Raw genomic sequence first — 20173 nt, 5'->3', positions numbered from 1 at the left:
CGTCGTTCCACCCAGGGCCAATTATGAAACGATTACAAAAAAATCCCACAAAGATAAGGCACATACACGTGGACTTAACAATTTTGTAACTTTATTTTAGATTCCTTTGCATTCCCCCTTTCCCATTCTTCACCGGACGTTTATAAAACGCATACGCAATTTTCTGTTCCATTTTTGTCCCCTCAATCGAAGAACGTCTCCGACAGCTCTTGACACTTTCTCAAGTCATCGGCCTGATTGGTGACAATCTCGCACAGATGATTGAGCAAACACTCATCAGTGCAGTCGGTCGCAAGCGATGCATCCGCCAGCTTCACCTTGTACTCCCAGTAGCGGCGCAGCTCATCGCGCCCGGCCGGTGTGCCCAGCCGCTGGATCATCTCGTCCACGCCGGCCGGGCTAAGATCGGACAGGCCGTACTCCTCCTGGAACGAGTACATGCGGAACCAGGCCGGACGCTCGTCCGGCGACATGTTGGCGGAGGTTAGATTGTACGCGTACGACTCAAAGTCCGTTACTTCCTGTTTTGGGGGGGAATGAAAGAGAGAAGAAAGCGGTTAATACTCCATCCTTCAACAAATAAACACCTCCGCTAACTCACGTAAGTCTCCGGATTGACGTAGTACACGACGTAGTTCGGGTTGACGTTCGTGTGCGACGTACCGCTACCACCGTTCCACGCCACGCCAACCGCATGCTCCGGACTTTCGCTCGCGTAAAACACATTAAACTCATCCTTGTGCGTATGCCCATGGAACTGGGCGCTGATCGTGTCGCGGAAACGCTCCAAAATGCGCCTATACTCGCGCTGCCACACACTGAAACAATCGGACGATATGGGCAAATGCGCCAGAATGTGCACCTTCTCGCCCGCCCGCTCCGCCTGCAGCAGCACATCGTGCAGCCACTGCAGCTGGCCCTTCAGTGCGTCCGGCTGGAACAGAATCCACCAGTTGAACGTGTAGCAATCGTTATTGTTCAGCGCAATCACCCGAAAGCCGGGCGACACCAGCGCGGTATAGTACCCGCCCAGCCGGATCGTTTGCTGCGCTGCCTGGGGCAACCACTGGCTCCACAGATCGGCCGACAGGTGGTACAGCCAGTTGGTGGAAAAGTCTGGCCGCGTAACCTCCCCCAGCTCGTACACGTTCGTCGGGTGGGCCTCGTGATTGCCGAGAATGTTGTAGACGGGCGTTTCACCGAACGTTTGGCGGAACTTTTCCACCACACGGCTGATCGAGCGTACATTGTACCCGATCGACGTCTCCCAGATGCCGTGATCGATAATGTCCCCGGTGTGGTAGATAAAGTCCGCATCGGCATGCTCTTCCGCCACCCGATCGAGCAGATCTTCAACCGCATTCCACGGTGTATCACAGTTCCGATAGTCGCCCCAGTGGCCGGCACCGGCTGCCGGATCCTCCGGCACTCCCTGCGACTCACGGCAGCAGGCAGGAGCGCCACATTCCGCATTATACCCGGGCCGATAGTTCGGGTCAAAGTGAAGATCGGTAATCTGTACGATCTTGAGATCGTTCGGTCCACGCTGGGGAGTGCCCGCTTTCGATGCGGTCACGGGCGTTCCATTCGGATCCAGCTCCACCTGCCACTCGGTAAAGGTGGGATCATCCAGCACACAAGCACCCGATTGAAACACGACCGCACACAGCGACGCGGAAGACAGTTCCGGCCGATTGTCGACAATGTACAGGATCGTGTCAATGTTTAGATCGATCAACCCGCGACAGATCGATTCCTCCTGCAGGTTGAGCATGGTGCAGAGTTCGACCGTCGTGTTGAACACTTCCTCCCGCGATGCACCTTCACGGCGGAACTCCAGCACCGAGCCGCCAAATCCGCGGCAGATCGCACACAGCGGTCCTTCCCGAGCGGTGGGCAGCTCGCGGATCTCCTGCGCTCGCTCACTTTTCCCGATGGCGGACGCTGCGATCAGGTGGCGGAAGTGGGGCGTCATGGATCCTTGTTGCTGCCAGCGGCGGAATTCCCGCGACACTTGCTGCTCAAACGACGCTGCAAAGCAAAAAGCAAAAAAAGGAGATTTCGTGATAATGCTACAGGCCTGACGATAATCTTGGTTTATGGCACAAGCTCCCGTAGTAACCCCCCGTGAAGAGGAACGTGCCTTGCTTAGGGAAACACGATAAGATTAAGGCAGATCGAGTGTTTGTGTTGCTGTTTTTTTGCGTTTGTAGGGTTCGGCCGGAGATTGATTGCCGCCAATGTGCGTCAAACGGGAGTTGTTTTTGAAGCGGCACTGCTCACTTACCGTAAAACTTTTGCAGCTTCTCCACCGTCTGTTTGTATCCTTTCGGCTGCAACCGATCAGCCCGTACGGTGGATGGCTGCAGCACCAACACCACCAGGCACAGCAGCGCTGCCCCAAGCAGCACCGACACTTGACACTTCATTGCACTAAAAGCGGGCTGCTGCTGCTGCTAAGTTCACGCGCTGCCCCAGGTGTCCAGCACACTTTAGAGTGCTATCGCCCGGTTGTGGAGCGTTTTTATACCAGCCGGCGGGTTGATAAGAAGGCATTTAAGCAAAATGCGCCACAATAATTGCGCTACCGTTTTGAATGGATGGGACAGATGGGGTGGTGGGAGTTGGAATTCGCGTGCACATACAGCAGGGCACAACAGCAGCACCCGTATCTCGTGATTAGAAACTTGGACCACTTGAGAGGTGCCAATCTGGGAAGGAGGGGCGGGGGGAAACTCCGATACGGGCTTTGAGTTGAATCGTACGATCTTATTAAAGGATCTTTGGCTTTTTGGAGCTTGAGCTTGGCCGTAAATATTGGTTGATCACGCAAAGAAGATGATGCCCTGGATGCGGACATTGAACGGAGGAACTTTGAGGTGAATGGCTGGCTTGGGGCGTGGATATTGGCATGAATTTATGATGCACCCGCGTATTAATAGCGCTGGGACATGATCTGGCTGGCTGGTTTGCTTACTCGTGAGATAGAGCATTGCTGTACATCGAAGGAAAGGTGTGCGTTATCTGGGTTATTGCTGTAAGACTTTCTCCCTTTTGCTGTGATTTGTGTTGTGGGCACGGGTTTTTTTTATGAGGGTTCTTGATGTTTTATTTGATCAGATAGGCATTCAATCGATTGCATACCGCGATAAATGAACGGCTTATTAAGTTGCTTGCTCCAAGTGTTCGGGTTCGTAGTCTCGTACACCCCAAAGCAGCTCATACGCAACTCAACTGTTAATTTAGACCTCAGTCACCTAGTTTTATTTACAGCAATACCACTGATTACCATTAATGGATGCTTGTTTGCAATAGCAATTAACATCCAATTTCTTGGTAAAACCAACATTGCCTGGAACAAAACAAAAATGCAAAATTCTATGAAATTGAATAGATTAACTACGTTGTGGTTTTTTTGTTTAATTTTTTTATTTTAAAAACAATAACATTCATTTCATTCGTTTCATTTACAATGATTGATATGAGTGATACAATGAGTGACCTGGATTCGAAATGAAAATTAGCACTTTAACTTGGATGGCCTGCCAACTACAGTCTGAACCAGTGATGGGGAAAAAGAAGATTTCGTCGGAATCGATTCCGGATAGCTCTTAAGTTTTCTGGAATGGATTCCGCATAGTAAGTCCGGAATCGATTCCGAAATCGGCTCCGGAATTGGTTCCGGAATTGGATCCGGAATTGGCTCCGGTATTGGTTCCGGAATCGGCTCCGGAATTGGTTCCGGAATCGGTTCCGGAATTGGTTCCGGAAATGGTTCCGGAATCGCCTTCGTAATCGGCTCCGAAATCGGATTTGTCTCCGGAATCAGAATCAGCTCCGGAGTCGGAATCGGTTCCGGAATTGACTCCGGAATCAAAATCGGCTCCGACATCGGAATTGACTCCAAAATAAGAATTGGCTTCGAAACGGAGTCGGTTTCGGCATCTTCATAGAAATAGGCGTTTGGGTCCAATGATGTTACGTGTTGATAGCGGCAAAGAATCAAAATTTACATGTAAATGATCTATTTACATGGAGATTCCCGGACTTATTGTCGCTCCCCACACTTCTTATTTCAATTCAAAAACTAATTCTAATTCCGGACCTAACTCCATTTCTGGAGTCAAGCCTGATTCCGTTACCGGAGCAAATTGCGATTCCCAGGTCGATTCCGATTCCGGAGACGGTTCTGATTTCGGAGTCAATTTTTGCTTTTTAGTTGACACGTTTTTGCATAATTTCTCAACAAGCCATGAGATGTTTGTTATTTTAATTAGATGCTTTTTAATTAAACTAGTCAGCCAGCTGGCGAGCGTACCACTAAAAAGCGATATTTTTTGCGAAATTGTTAATTCAATTAACAGATAGAGTTCTAGAAGACATAAAAGAAGACATAAAAATGTAGACTCGATATTGAACGACTTTACAAATGAATTATAAATCTGAAAAAGTTCATAAAGATGCAATCAAACCTGTTAACGTCCCAGCATGACCACGTAGGCAAGTTTGCGTAGAATCCAAGCGGGAAACCGTTGATTGCGCTGCTGCTCCGTTGCCATGGTTGCATACCTCTGCGTATTGCAGAGAGCTCTTTGCGCGTTCGTTGCTCGTTGACCATTTAATTCCCACTACACACTGTGGTTGGCAAGGGCCTTCTTGCAATAACAAGCTTTGTTAAAGTAGTGCATTTCAAACCCTTCTAATGCTTCGGCGGGGTCAGCACAGAAGCGATTATAGCAGCATTGTTAAAAAATGGTCCTTTTTTCCCTATGTCCTATTCAATTCTTGGTATTTTCTCTTCTCTCGACAAATTCTTGCCCAGACCGGCAAGCTAAAAGGTACACAAACGCGCCCCCGGTGTACTGCCACTTGAGAATATGACGAGAGCTTTGCTTGCTGTGTGAATACTACCAGTTGCTGCCTTTCAACAGCCACCGATAAGGGTTCTTTCACAGCGTCCCACTACCACCGACCCTGCGGTATTGGTGTTCGATGGGAATCAATAGTTTTTCGAGCGCAAAGAGGAAAGATTAAATATGCATCGTTTGGTATCGAACCATTTGCCATCGGTTCGGGCAGGAAGCGCATCGTTGTGGTTGTTACCGTTCCTTCGTTCGTACCGTTTACTTGCTCTCTGATAGTTTGCTATAGTTGGGTCGGGTTTCCTCCACCCTGCATTTGTGGAGCATCCGGAAGAGGTTCGTGGTTAATGTGCTCGTTTGCGGAAACGGTTGATTACATCGGGAGAGAAGATTAAAGAGTTTCCCGGAACTTGTAACCACCATGCACCACCTAGCTGAAGGGATGGAAAAATCTTGCAAATAAAAGCGCTAACAGCTCCTTCTACCAAAGGATATTAGTACACAATTGTGCATAAATAATGAAGGACGCTTTTGCTCTTTCGCACGCGTGCTATAAATCAATAATTGAAGCAGATCAGAGGCGATAACACATTGGCGAAAACACAGAGCAACAACATCGCTCAACGCGGATAATCTATCCCATCATCTTACCGAGTACAACAACATCGAGCTTCGATTGATTTGGATTGTTCGTCCGATGTGTGAGATAGTCGTCCAATTAAAGATTAATAGACGGAAGCGGTTGCCACAGACACCTGGCAAAGGAGTGGGGTTCGGGAGGTCGATTCTTCTCGCCAAAAAGAGAGCCAAGAGACGAAGAACTTATTGCCTTTGCAGCCTTTTGGCCGCTGTGTGCGGGCAGCCGGGTCAGGAAGCAGGCAATCCGTCATTCATCTGCGGAATTATTTATCTCCTCAACGCCTTGATTCGATCGGCGGGGAGGAGAAGGAGATGTCCGTGTGTGTGATAAGGTTTGTGTTTGAGTATTTTTTTTTCTTTTTAGTTTTTTTTCACATCGTTGGAACAAATCACGTGGCAAGAGTTTCCATCAACGTTCCTGGGGAGAGGAGCTGTTGGCCTTGGTCGGAAGGAATCAACCGAGGCAGCCGAGAACGTCAAATATCGTTCCATTGCTGGGGTAAAACCTCATCGTGTAGGATGAACAACCCGACCTAAGGGGAGTAGAATGGGATAGTTTTTCGCGCGGAATGGGCGGTAGGGAAGGATCTGTTTATTCGTCTGCCAAATCCAAAGACTCTCCCCCACCGGGCGGATGATTTATTGGTGCTGATCGGTTGCGAAGAAGCCCGGCAGCGAGCGAACGTGGGACAGCAACGGTGGGCAGTGGATAAAGCTAGAGCAAACCTTGCTGCCGCTGCTGTTGGTGAAAGGATGAATTGGGAAGCTGTTTTTCCTTCCTTCTTTCCGTCACATCTCCCCATAACTACTCCAAAAAGGTTAACGTTATCGTCCAACTAGTAGCACATCCTGGAGCTGTGGGTGTGTATGTGTGTGTGCATGTGTGCGTGTTTGTTGCTTTTTTATTGCTTGTTTGTTTGATGCTTTTCGTTCGTTCGTCGATCGTTTTCAATTTATTTTGGTAGAACACACACGTGTTTGTGTCTGCGTGTGTATGTATTTGTGAGGATTTCTATTTCTGCACTTGATGGCGATAAAGATGGCTACAGGTTTGGCTGCGGTTGCTACGCTACCTACTATCCGTGCCTCCCCTCTCCTGTCGACGTCGATGAAGAACGAGTCGAACGAGTCGGAAGTGTATTTAACGGGCTTCTAGAGGCGAGGCGACTACTATGATCGATCACCGTCAATTTACTTTCACCGCACCTGGTTTGATTGAGTGGAGCAAGCGTTTGATGTGGGGTGGAATGGACTTTTTGTAAAGAACAGTTTGGATTGCTTTTAGTCGTTCGATAGTTTGGTAGAATCTTGGCAGAAAAAATGGCGAAAGAAAAGGGTTTCTGTGTTGTTGTGGTTAGTTATGATTAGTTAACAAACAAACCACCAGTTGCCTTGTGGAAGTGGGATTAAAAGCTTTGTTGAGCCCGTTGATCCCAAATCAATCTTTCAAGTTGCAGTGATAGACGGATAAAACTGTGTTTAAAACCGGAGATTGTATCATGCGGATTGCATAACAGTTGCTTTGCTGCTATGCGGATTGCATACCTTGCGGCTGTCGATGGACGATAGCTAACAGTTGTTGTAGAGATTACACATAGTTTTCTTGTCCAATAACAGTGATTTTCCATTGATTTTTAAGCCTCTAAAAACATGCTGCTTAAACCTAAATCCTCTTCGGTCGACAATAGACTTATCTTTCTTTATTTGTAAAATAAAAAAAAAATCCCACTGGTTGATGTTGGCGACGCAAATCTGTTTGCTTTCTCGTGGCGGCTTTTTATCACTGGATGGCAAACAGAGATGCCGAGGTTTGCATTGGAGAAAGGACTTTCCATCTCAGCACGTCTTTATGCTGCTTTCGTGGAATCGAAAACTCGAAGCGCTGACGAATGGTTTACAACTGAAGGTCAGTTCTGAACTGAAGGTTCGTGTGTTCGACCGTACAACATCTGACAACGATTAAGTTTAATCCGGTACGCAAAGAGGAGCATAATCATAATCCCGCTGTCTGTCCGTCATTCGATGCAGCATCGGATAACCTCAGCTCCGCTTGGTCCATCATTTCCAGCCGCTCATCAGCTCAATTAAGGGCCCATTTTTCATGTGATGGATTATATTTTTTACCTTCTTTATTTGAATACTTGGTGTATGTTGGCGAACTAGTGGGACAAGGTTGCAAATTCGAGTTTGAATACAATTTGAAAAACGCATTTTATTGCAGTTAAAGTTTATAGGTTTATAGAGGTACAGTCCTGGTTACTTTTTACTCTCAAAATGGCTTTTTATAACATAAAAAGTGAAATAACAGTACAAGCTGTTAACTCTATAAATTGTTCGTTAACATCATGACCAGATTAGGACGTAATATTAAACCAATAAGATATTTTTTCGATTGGAAAAGAACAGGAAACGAGGAAAAACTCTGCCAACAATATTATTCGTCCTTATCGGATAACTCCGATAAGCAATATTAACTCCAATCGGATAATACTTGTATGCCTCTTTCCTTTTTTCATTGGCATAAAACTGCATTTCCCCCCTCCCCCCATTTTCTTGCATTGACATTGCGTATACCATGAAAAGCCAATTTTGCTATTTCCAATTTTCCAACACCCGACCCGCGATGATGAATTTCCTGCACCAATGTACTCCTCCAATGTCATTTGAAGTCTTTTTTTTTGCAGCTCGTATTATTCCCTTTCTACCGGTGCGCGGTATTGAAGCGGGATCATCTTAACCCAGCCGCACAAATCCTCGCATCGTGATGGATTGAAAACAGCAAAAATGGGAGCAGCACAACAAAACAATATGATAATTTAATGTATTTCCAACGAGTCATCGTGATGAACGAGGACGGCGAGGAGCCAACCGGGTTGGCAAAGCAATAAAGGTCACGCTGCGGGTGCGGTATAAAACGGCTGGCACATCCGGATCGGCCAATCGCCGGCCGGCGGTGTTGAAGGGAAGGGAGGATGTTTTTGCGTTTCACTTTTTTATTACTTTGTATGCATAAATCCTCCCGTGTAACACCGGAAGCTGTGTCCTGCAAGCGGGCCGCAGTAGCGACACAGGCTTGGGAGGGGGCTTGGGGTTTGAAGGTGTGGGGGGGGGGGGGGTGAGTGAGGGGATAAATCTTTGCCTCTGGTGCCATCGGTGTGGCCTCGGTGTGGACAGTGCGGGTTTATATACTTCCCTTTCGGGCTAAAGTTTTGCGCCCGGTCAGAAAACCGGCTGCCCCGCACGGCAAGCTGGAGAGAGATTGTGTGTGTGTGTGTGTGCAGTGCAGGAAAGTGTATAAAAGTAATATAAACAACCTGAAATGGATGGAGAGAGGAAAAAAAAAAGAAATGTCCCCCTGGTTTCCTCATCCAATAATTCAAACAGCCAAACACAATCAAAACGGCACTCGTGCTCTCCTCCTCCCCCATTCTTTGGGCCCCTTTTGCGTGGCCGATACACAACGCATTGTGTTGTGTGCCTGAAAGTGGACAGGCAAAGTATGAGCGTGGACATTAAAAAAAAAAGAAGAAACCAGTCCTTGGCAGGAAAATGGACACGCTGTACGACTCTTTAATTTTCCGCCATATTTGCTCTGTCCATGGAACAGAACAGCGGGACTCCAGAGGGAACAGCGAGGGACTCCAGAGGGAACAGCGAGGGACTTGATTCCGTGGCATGATGAATCTCTGCATCGGAAATGGAGTAAGCCAATGCAAAAGTATGTGGAAAATAGTTACAGGATCAGGAAGCGAACGAAGGCTGTGATGAATGTACCGTTGAATGACCGGGGGAGTGTTTTGTTTGAATATGATTTTTACCCCTCTCTTTCCCCATTTTTATGCCATTTTCATCGCCATGCTGTGGCTTTTTTTTTGTTGCAGGGTGGTAGTAAAATTGGAAAACAAAGCCGGTTTGTTTTTTTTTTAATGGTAATATTAAACTCAGTTGCCTCTTTCTGTCTCATCGAACTACAACACACAGTCAGTCAGACAGAAGATGTTGATAGAAAAAAGGCAGATAAACAAAAAAGGGACATATGCAACACCATTCCATCTGTGAAAAGTGCGACGAAAAGAAGCACACTCTCCGCACTGTGTTTGGGGGCTGGAAAATTAAGCCGGAAAAGCCTCCGACAGCGACGATTTTACTACTTACGATGTGATGGCTGGGAGAGAGAGAGAGAGAGAGAGAGAGAGAAGAGTGTTTGTATGTATGTGTGTGTGTGTGTGTGTGTTGGTGTCGTTTGCGAATTTTCGGAACGCGATTTGCGCCGACATAAACATAAAAGTTAATATGACGACTTTTCTCCTCCCGGACAAACGCGCCCCCCAAAGCAAGTGCTACGCTACGCATACGGTTGTTGTGCGTTGATGTTGTGATAAAGCGGTGGGATTTCGATTTCGTGGGTAGAGAAAGGAGGAGGAGGAGTATTAGGAGAAGGGTGTAAAAATGGAAATTCAACACAGACTTTCCGCAAATTAAACATTGTTGTTGTGGCGGGCAGACGGGCGAGGACGTGTTGTTGCGTTGCGTTGCTGCGTAAATTTGCTGCCCGCAGCAAAAGGGAAGCTGCTGGGCTGCGTAAGGTGAGCAGGAAGGATTTGAATGACTTAAATCGTCTCTCCCACCCTCCGTTGTTGTGTGTGAAATGTTGTGGTAGCCTAATTCGATTTCCTTTCGCAACTGCTTTTTATTCGTTGATATCGGCAAGTATAAGCGGAAAGCAGGATTGCCTCTGAGAAGGAAATTTATAATCCGACTCTCCTGTTAAAAATGTGAAAAAATGCACCTTTTTCAACCTTAAAATAGAATTAAAAGTCTTTTTTTATACTAAAGTGCTATCGACTGTTTAAAGGCTGTTACTATCGCAGGTATAGGGCCCGATCGATTACATCTTAAAAATACACAAGCAGCGGCACAATAATCCATAATTATGTGCATTACTTTCACCATAACCGGATTGCCGGTGCCGGGACTTTTCACTTGGTGTATAGGTCATTGGAATGGAATTAATGCCCTACAGGTTAGCAGCGCACTCACCTTTGCCCTTTGAGCACCTTTCGCCCACTCAGCCACACATAATGAACGACGCCTCGCTCGCATTGTATTTCCATTATCCCGTTTTTATTTTTAGCCCTTCTCACGTCGTCTATTTGTGTCATTTGGTCTTTTCTTTTTCCTCTTCAAATGAGTAATAGTTTTAGCAAAGAGGGAAAAGGCTCCCGCCCAAGATGGTAAGCCATATGGCAATCGATTAGAAGCGAGGCAGAAACGTACCAAGCACACGACGTGACTACGCGACTATTCATGCCGACGACGGTTTCCTAGCTGTGACGTCAGAGTAGGCTAGGAAAAGAAGGGCCATTCTTTGCGCCCGAAAGGTATGCAAAAGGATCGTCACGAAGCGGGCACTTGGATGGGGCGGTTTGCGTCGAACAATGAGGAAACGAATCCTTACCACCTTTGCACTAATCAGTATCCACGTCGTTTCGGACCTTACGGAAACTGGGTAACTTTTGGAGCAGCTTGGGAACAACTCGCTGGAAAGGGAGGGAGTGTGTGAGAGTCAGTCGTGCCTGACGCGCTTTCGCCGTTGTGTTTAGGGTTTACGTAAAATTTTACTCCATGCTTGGGCATAATAGCGGATAGCGGGGTAAAAGAAGAGGATAACACCAAAAACCCGCCCGATTTCAAACAAGCAGTATGGTTTGTTTACGTTCGACAACAAGGAAACTGGTCATGCGCGGTTGTGAAGCGGGTGGTTCGGGTTTTTGCCCCTTCTTTTTGAGCGATTCTGGATTTAAAATGCAATTTTGTTAATCTTAGACGTGAATTCTATTTACAATAAGCTCTTAATTGTCACAATATTTCACTTACCTGCTTGAAAAATGTTCTTTTTTTGGAGGTTGTTTGTTCCCACTCTTACCGGCTTTTACGTGTCCGTCTGCGCACTCAAGCGCTCGAACCACGCCGTGTAAACGCGGTCGCGCCCCTTCAAGCTTTCCCCTTCGATATTGATAAAACTTCGTGCCGAATGGAATGGAGGCGCCGCGCGCGTGTTGGCATTTTTCGGCCGAGCACACATTCCCGTGCGATCGTAGCCGTCTCGTGATGGCCGTTCGGCCGTTCGGCATTCGTCCGCTAACGCTTGCCAGTAGTGGTGCTTAGTAGTAGCTGAGCCGTGCAGGAAGTCGGTTGTCCGGGATTGGTCGTCTCCGGGCCGCGGTAAGGTTTTGCGTCCAGCGGTGCCATCAGGACACAGTATAGTGTAACAAAACGGTGCATCCGGCTCGCGTGCCCACACACAGCCACACAGTTACACAGACACACCCAAATTGCCTGACAGCCACGCTCCAGCGTACAGTGCTGGAAAGAGTTCGAAACACGCTTCCGGGCCAGGAGTTAGAGCCATCCTTGCAACGAATCGGTTTTGTTGAAGTGATTTAAAGAAAAAACGGCATTAAAAGTTCCTTAACAACTAAACTGTCCGCAAGTGAATATCTTGTGAGTGAAAATCGGTCCGTGTCCGACTACTTACGGTGGTCTTTCTTGAAGCAAAAAATAGAAAAGCCTCGCCGCTTCCCCACCCGGTGTGCGTGTTAAAGTTCGGCTTCGGTTACTATGGCTCGCTGAATGACACGACAAAAACGGAAATATCCTTCGTACACCGCGTGCGTACGTAATCAAGCCCGTATTATCCTCGTACACTCCGGGTCGTGTTTGGTGAGATGGTGGCGGTGAAAAACGAGGACGTGGAAAATTGTGCCCATTTTCTTTGCCACGGTAAAGTGATACGGCGCTCGCTTTCTAGTGCTTTGTAGTGTGCTCCGCACGGTGCTGGCTGGTTGGTGGGCGAAAACGAAACATTCAAGCCGTCGACGTGGCCTTTTTTTCGTGTATTGGTGTAAGGTTGCAAGAACGACCAGAGAGCGACTACTGTTGGGGGCTTTTGGACTGTTGGTGGATCGACAAAATAGACCTTCGATTTTTGCAATCCTCAAGACCGGCACCAATTCCGCAAAGCGAGTGAAAAAGCACACACACACACAGACACCTACAAAACGGATGGTTCACGTTCAGCTAGAGACGATGAGCAGGACTGCCGCCGCTAGCAACGTCACGCAGCAACGAAGCAGCAGAGGCACTACAACTTCGCCGCCAACTACGTGAAACGTCAACGAACGGGAAGGACTACTCAAACTATTCCCCGTGCGTTCTTTCCCTTTCCAGTTCTGTGGCTGATTTTCCCCCCCGATTACTATTTGTCACCCTTTTCTCGTCTGAGTGTCGGTGTGTGTGTCCATCCTACTAAATCTTTAACTCCTCATCTATAGCTCCATTCTGGTCCTTTTGGTGTCGGTAGCGCGCGCGAGAGCAACAGGAGCGGCTTGTGTGTACGGTGTGAAACCGTTGGTGTTGAACAGTGTTGGATCACGATGCCGCTTATGTAATTTCGTGCAGCATGGAAGGAAGTTTGCGCTAGTGTGTGTACGTGTCTGTGTGTGGTTCTTTTCGAGAACGAGCGGCAGTGGTTGTGTAATGGTTCGGCAGCGAACATCGGGCGTGTTTGGTTCGGTAGCTCGGTAGAGACGAAGCGACAGTGTAGATGTTTTGTGGTGTGGTGACTGCGACCCTATCCTGTTGCCCATAGTAACGCATCCTTTCTCCGGGACGGCTAACGTCCCGACACCTACACACTCCGATTGCTCTTATCACGCTCTATCTAAATCGCTTCAGCTGCTTTGGAGCTGACATAGGACACACACACACACTCGGAGTTACTTGAAGTAAGTGAAGGCACAGTATTGCCTTGGAGGGTGTCGGTCGCGTGTGTGATGTGCAACTAACCGTAACAAGGGGTTACCCCACCCCAGTGCAGTGCCGAACGAACGAGCGAACGTCGTAACCGATCTTATGAAACCGTTCGCCGGGGACGCGCGCCATAGGATGCCCTTGTCCGGTCACTGTAACGACGCTGCTACCACCACCCGTCTCCACCTTTCCGGGACCGTGTATCATGCTCACGGAGTCTATCGTCGAGCGTGCGACGCCCCACGACAAGAGCCACCAGCAAGGACTGCGAAGAAGCAACCGAATCGCAGCCGCCCCGACCGAACCACAACCGGCCAACGAAACCGGCAGCAAAGTGTACTCCTTCAGCACCGGTCCAACCGGCAGCAAACCGTCCTCAACTTCGATCCTTCAGCGTGTCCGCCAGCAGCTCTCCAAGCGGGCGCGTAAGCTAACGCGCAACCGGTTCTGCTCGTCCCAGGACAACCTTGGCGCCTCCGAGTACCGCAAGGATCGGCGCGTCCACGGACTGCAACTACCACTCCATCCACTCCAGCTCGTCGGTTGGTTTGCTTTGGCCCTGTTCGGCTACTCCACGTTCGGTGTGCTGATACCGGCCCTAGAACCATCCCTCCAGCCTCCGCTCTACATCGCCCTGACTGGCCTGTACCTGCTGCATCTCGCGTCCCACCTAACCGCCCTGCTGCTCGATCCGGCCGATCCCGAGCTGCGACGTATCGCGCCCGCCAGCAAGACGGTCGTGCCCGAGTTCGACCGGACCCGGCACACGCACGTGATCGAGAACGGGCGGTGCCACCTGTGCAACATCCGGACGACCAGCGCCCGCACCAAGCACTGCAGCGTGTGCAACAAGTGCGTCGGCACGTTCGATCATCACTGCAAATGGTTGAACCATTGCGTCGGTGGCCGGAACTATGTCGCCTTTCTGATGTGTGTGGTGAGTGCGGTCATCGCGGCACTGGTCATACTGGCCGCCGCCCTCGTCGAGATCGTGCTGTACCATGTGCAGCCGGTCGGGTGGCTTAATCTCGCCTGGTTCGGGCTGGTGCAGGTGGCCGATCTGCACACCACCACCACCACCACCACCCCCACTGCCCCGATCGGAGCGGACGATGGGGGGACGACGGGCGCTGTCGAGCTTGAGTTGACCACCGCCGCCGGTACGGCGGGCGATGATACGACCGGTGGGCTGCTGTTTGAGAACTTTACCACCTCCGCCCAGGACATCCTGCTCAATGGGACGGTCGGGGGCCTCTTTGGCGGTTCGGCAGTTGGGAACGGTACCGGCACGACCGTGGAGGCGGCAGCGAACACGACGACCCAACCGGTTGTCGCGGAAGGTATCGGACTGCATCACACGGTGTTTTTAGTGTTTGTGGCATCGCTGGGAATACTAGCGGCAATTGCCGCTGGGCTACTCTTGCATCTCTGCTTCTTTCACATCTACATCTCGTTTTTGGGTCTTACGACGTACGAATACATACGCAACAGTCGGCAAGCGGCGGCAGCGGCGGCTCAGCAGAACGGAGCAGGCGGCGGCACGACGCACCTGTCCAATGGGCCACCGCAGCTCGGTGGAGCTGACGCCGCAAAGCACAACACCCTCTTCTCCAGCTGCACACACGCCGGAACGCGCAAGTTCCCCGAGGTGTACATCTGCTCCTCGATCAATCAGAAGACTAACGCCACGATCAACGCCTCACCGGCTGGCGTATCGTACGTGGGGCGCGGCAGTGCTGCCAACACACAGACTCACGCATCCGCCATCATTCTGCCCGGTCAGCTAAACGATCTGAACCGGGTGCGACCTCGCACGCTGCACTGTTGCGATAGTGGTAGTACGGAGTGTCGCAACAACATCACCGCTGCTGGTGTGCGTACACTCACGGCGACCGCTAACGTTGCGTCGAGTTCGTCCAGCAGCACCACCACTACGACGTCCACGGGCGGTGGCGAAGATGAGCGACGGCGCGAACATCTCGAGCAGCAGCAGCACCACCACCATCAGAAGGCTGCCTTCTATCTTTGCTCGATGCTGGAGGACGATCCGCACGAAGAGCCGACGGAAGGGAAGAGTACCTCCGGCAACTGTCAGGGCACGCGAACGTTTCACTGCTGCTCGCAGTACAGCCGGCAGATGGCGGCAGCTCACACGTCCTCTACGATGACCACCAACAACAACAACAATCACCATCGGCATCATCACCATGGGAACGATTTTCTTGCCGCAGCAACGGCAGCGACACTGCTCGCTACCACCATGACGACGCTTACGACCACTACGACGACAACGTCCGAGGAGGCGTACATCCAGTACACGGAGCGGTGCTCTTGCTGCAGCTTTCAGATGCAGAAACCGGCGGCAGGACAACCGGCGAATGGGGACTCCACGACCCATCATCTCCATCCGTACGATGTGCATCCCTGTCGGAGGGGAGCCGAAAAGCCGACCCTGGTCGAGGGTGGACGACGGCTGTGCTGTGCGAGCGATAGGCTCGCCACGGTCAAGTCACACCATCGGTGGAAGAGAAAATGGAACTGCTGCTCGAGCGTCCCGGACAGCCCGGACGTGCCAGTAGACATGCGAACCATCTCCGGCACGGTGTCCGTTGCGGGCAGCCGCACGGTCATGAGCGCTCAGTACGGGCTGGAGGAAGCGGAAGGGAGGAATCGAAGCGTGACAGAGCAGCAGCCCGCAACAGTTGAGCGTCACAGCCACGACGCACCAGAACTGACGTGTAATGAAAACTGTGCCAACAATAACTGTAGTAGCGTTAGTGTTAGTAGCACCCGTGCGATCGCGGTTCGCGCGATCAAGGAGCGGGATGATGGTGCGGATGGTGGGTGCGATCGAATCGAGCGGGAAACGTCGTCCGACTCGTCGGCGATACAAATTCTAAACTCCGATGCCAACGGGAACGAGCTGGTGCAGGAGGCGGGTGTACCATCGCCGGCCAGTGTGTCCCCCGTACCGAAACGGCCCCGGGCAAGACTCGTAAGGCCTTGGCCCGTCGTACGCCTACGACACATGATGCGTATGATCGATCGCTACCGGAGACCACGCTGTCGGACGAATCTGGCGAGCGGCGGTAGTAGCAGCAGCACGACGGTCGTTGCTGGTAGTTCCGGTGGCAGCTCCTCCTCTTCTGCGAGCTCCTGCGTGCAGCATAACGCACTGGTCCGTCAAAACCAGATACGTCCACTGTCGTCCAGTGAGTTCGCCAGTGCACTGCTCACAGTGCCCGGGTTCGGTGCGTCGGCATTGGCAGCGGCGGCAGCAGCGGCAGCCGCTGCGTCCTCCACGTCCTCCAACACACCATCGACATCTTCGTCCGGACCGGGATCTCCCTCTGTGCAGCTGCACTCACTGCTGCCCACGTCAACCATACGCGGTGCGGGAGATTCATCTTCATCTGGCGCAATCACGATGCCAGTGTTGCCGCCACCGGCACGCCGCCGGTTGAAGGGTGGCGGCGGTATGATCTGTGCGGAACAGTTGCCCGAACTGATGGGTGACATTGCGGTGCCGTCCTCCACGTCGGGATCATCCGTCCGCGGTCCGGTGCATCCACCGATGAGCTACCGGCGCAGTCGTCGCAAGAATGTGATTCGCAACCGCAGCCCGACCCTGTCGCCGATACACGAGTCCGGCCTATCGAATCCGACCTCACCCCAGCCCTGTCGGCACGTGTATCCGGCGGCTTCTAGCAGTAATGGAACGCGTCCGCTAGTGGCCACCACTGGCTATGTGGATAACTCCCCGTGAATGGGTTTAGCTAGCAAATCCTCCGTTCTTTCTCGGTCGCTAGGCAACATCTAAACCCTACATCTTCATCCGTTAGTGCTACGAACTCCAACGAAGTTATCGGAACGAATGTCTGAAGTGCATCTCTGAGCAGAGAGCTAAACTTGCGAGTGTCGCTGTGTTGTTTTGGGTTGTTATGTAGATGGAAGCGTTAGAATAGGCAGGAATTGTAGGTAGTGTGACGAATAGTAACCCCCGAGGCGACATTGTCGCGGCGCTTGAAGACTTAGATCCGACGTGTGATCCATTTTGAGGCTGACAGATGCAACACAACTCAAGCAGAAGCAGTGTAGTACACAATGAACCCGACTGTATGTGCACCACCGCTGTAGAAGCAACGTTAACGTAAAGCCGTATGCGATACAACGAAAATTTAGGAGAAAACGAAACGAAAATCGCTGAAATTCATAAATCAAAAGCTCTCGAGCGTCCCCTAGCGGGGTATGTGTACGTGTGTGTATTGTGTGAGTGTGCATCAATCCGGCCAGATTTAGTTCTTGCAAAGTACTAGAAGAGAGCGATGCTTCAAATCGTTAGAGCCGTAGAATATATATCGAATATCGAGATGCCACGGATGCGTTAGTGTAGATAATCAAAATTATTTTTTATACGAAAAACCATGTCCATAAGTGTTGGAGAGGAGATGCGAATTAAAAAAGTTGAGCGAAGGATCATGAGATCCTCTTCGCGTGTGTCTTGTACGCAGAGACGGATTGTTGCCGAAGCGCGCACTAAGCGTATCATATTAAAGTCCATCGTGTATTGGAAAACGGATAAATTATACAGGAGTGCGCTTTTTAACGTTGTTTGTTGGTTTCGGTGCAAAAAGAAAAAGCAGTTGGAGCAGAAAGGATGAAGGATCATCAATAGCCGGGGGGCGCGCGCTAACCTGGCCATCTTTAGATACGTATGCAGTAATGTAAAAGAGATAAGGATCCTCGTGTTATGTCTCTGTCTGTGTATGTTTGCTTCTTCTGACTGCTAAATAATTCAAGCCCACGTATAGGCCAGCCCCAATACCGTACTCCAGCAACTCGGATTTTCCCGATTCCCATTTGGTTTTTCCTTCTCCTCGTGTAACCCCACAAAAGGTGTAGACCGTGAACCTGACAGGAGAAGGAGTCTGTGTTTTCTCATGATTCGAATTTCATGTACATCCATCAATGTGTGTGTGTGTGTGTGCGTGTGCATCTCTGTGAGTGTTTTTGTCGAGTGTGATACTGTGTAAAGAAGCAATGAAGGGGGCAAAGAGAAGAGAAGAGCAGGAAGAAGGGCTTATACGCTTTTTCTGTACGCGTGTGTCTGTGTGTGTGTTTGTGTACGCAGCGCAGATTTATCAAAAACTCTTAATGCCAATAAATAAACAAAACAGGAGTAACGCGAGAAAGCGAACGAATGAACGAATGGAAGCGAATCGCGAATAATTTAATGCAAAAACCCCTATACCCAAAAGCAAATAGACTACTTACAAGCTAACCCACTTACAGACACACATACACTTCTCACAATTCATGCAATATAAACCAATATCCGATGTGAGCGCAGTTTGAGAGCAGATACAAAAAAAACGGGCAAAGCTAATAACCAATGTTTGATAAATCCTGGTGTAAAGCAAATCATCAGAGGAAAAAATCCTGAAACTAATCTCGAAAGCAGATGTTGAGTGAGTGAGCTAGCCTTGTAAAGAAGAGAGAGAGAGAAAGACGTGTGTATGGTAATGCAACGAAATGATAGTGGAAATCGGTGTGCAGATTATTCGTAGGAAAAAATGGAAAAAAAGTCGAAGCGTTTGAAAAAGGAAAAACGCATTACCGTAAAATGCACTCAATTCCCGTCAACGTTTGGCAGAAGTCCGATGCAATGATGAGCTAGTTTTTATGTTGCTCTTCAAAGCGACTCATCAAAAAAGCGCACTCATCGGCACACGGCAATGACTGCTACCACATTGGGTGACTGTAAAAAAAGAAAGAGGAAATTAAGGATAGAAGATAAACCAAAACAGACGATGCACATCAATGCATTGCGCCGGGGTAGTAGAGCAGGACAGACGATGATTGCAGAATCTATGTTTGTATGTATTGTATAATCCCCTTAACCCACGGAGAAGAGCACGGAGTGTAAAACCGTTCCAAAAATACAAACAAAATAACAAAGAGTGTGATGTGTTGGGAAAGATATATTATATACATAGTAATAAATAATTGTTTATTTGAAAAAATACATAAAATAATAAGAAAAGAGTGAGATGTGGAGATTTTACAGTAATGGGGCAACAACTGATGATGACAAAAGAAGAGTCAAACAGAAGGTAATGCTTTTATAGAGTATGTTTGCTGTTTTTAATACAATTTTAAGTTTATTTAAAGTTTAGTTTACATTATGTATGTTCAGTTTTTGGTACATTTTAAGTTATATTTGTGTCTATGTCATTTGTAATAGACCCCAGAAATATTTAAGAAGGATTAACTTACAAAGCCACAGGTCCAACCTGCCGTTGTAGCTCACAAAAAGCGGCCTTTCTTCAGGCGAGGCTTCAAAAGATTCGGCCAATTCTTCCAAACCTTAAACTCTAACAAGCAAATGTCAAGAGTCGAAACCATTCTGCAACCATTCGGACCATACGGAATGGAGAAATTCGGATTTTATTGATTCACACAATCCACAAGGAAAGCGCTGGATCTACTACTCGCCGTCGAACCTTTATCCCATCGGACGGTCGCTGTGTAAGTCCATATCGTTCATTGCATCCTTTTTTCCGTCTTCCTTATCCCAAGAATCGCCACCATTTTCCACGCACCATTGGAGAGATATTTTTCAGTTCAGTTACAAGAAAACTCGCCCCACGTCACAAGTCATGTGCGCGTCCCCCTGCCGAGGAGGGATTGAGCTTTTGGAGAAAGAATTTTCCCGATCGTTGCGTTCGTGACCCGGTTCTGTTGTGTTCGTTCGTGCCTTCTATGCTGATTTTCTCTCTCTCTCTCTCGCTCTCGCTCTCTCTCTCTCTCTCTCTCTCTCTCTCTTTCTCTCTGTTCCTTTGAGGCACTTTGTTGCGGAA

General features: G+C 49.3%; 3 protein-coding genes and 1 long non-coding RNA gene across 5 annotated transcripts in view; 2 read left to right on the top strand and 2 right to left on the bottom strand.

Moving 5' to 3' along the window:
* Positions 1-20173, top strand: part of LOC120899792 (tRNA-dihydrouridine(16/17) synthase [NAD(P)(+)]-like) — an 84809-nt gene that overhangs the window by 958 nt on the left and 63678 nt on the right. The window lies entirely within an intron of this gene.
* LOC120899791 (sphingomyelin phosphodiesterase-like) lies at positions 70-2508 on the bottom strand. The gene is made up of 3 exons (XM_040306007.1): positions 2288-2508; positions 602-2031; positions 70-521 (listed from the first exon to the last, which is right to left on the bottom strand). Exons 1-3 carry the CDS (start codon positions 2427-2429, stop codon positions 183-185), a joined length of 1911 nt encoding a protein of 636 aa, XP_040161941.1. The 5' UTR covers positions 2430-2508; the 3' UTR covers positions 70-182.
* LOC120899794 lies at positions 11122-12681 on the bottom strand. The gene is made up of 3 exons (XR_005739101.1): positions 12040-12681; positions 11379-11914; positions 11122-11295 (listed from the first exon to the last, which is right to left on the bottom strand). It is a non-coding gene; the product is annotated as an uncharacterized LOC120899794 (long non-coding RNA).
* Positions 11652-19026, top strand: LOC120899790. The gene is made up of 2 exons (XM_040306006.1): positions 11652-11726; positions 12836-19026. The coding sequence occupies exon 2, from the start codon at positions 13519-13521 to the stop codon at positions 17077-17079; it is 3561 nt and encodes a 1186-aa protein (XP_040161940.1). The 5' UTR covers positions 11652-11726; positions 12836-13518; the 3' UTR covers positions 17080-19026.

This window comes from Anopheles arabiensis, chromosome 3, assembly GCF_016920715.1.
Source record: "Anopheles arabiensis isolate DONGOLA chromosome 3, AaraD3, whole genome shotgun sequence".
Lineage (NCBI taxonomy): Eukaryota > Metazoa > Arthropoda > Insecta > Diptera > Culicidae > Anopheles > Anopheles arabiensis.
The sequence above is the reverse complement of the archived record's forward strand: the minus strand, read 5'-3'. Positions and strand labels throughout refer to the sequence as shown.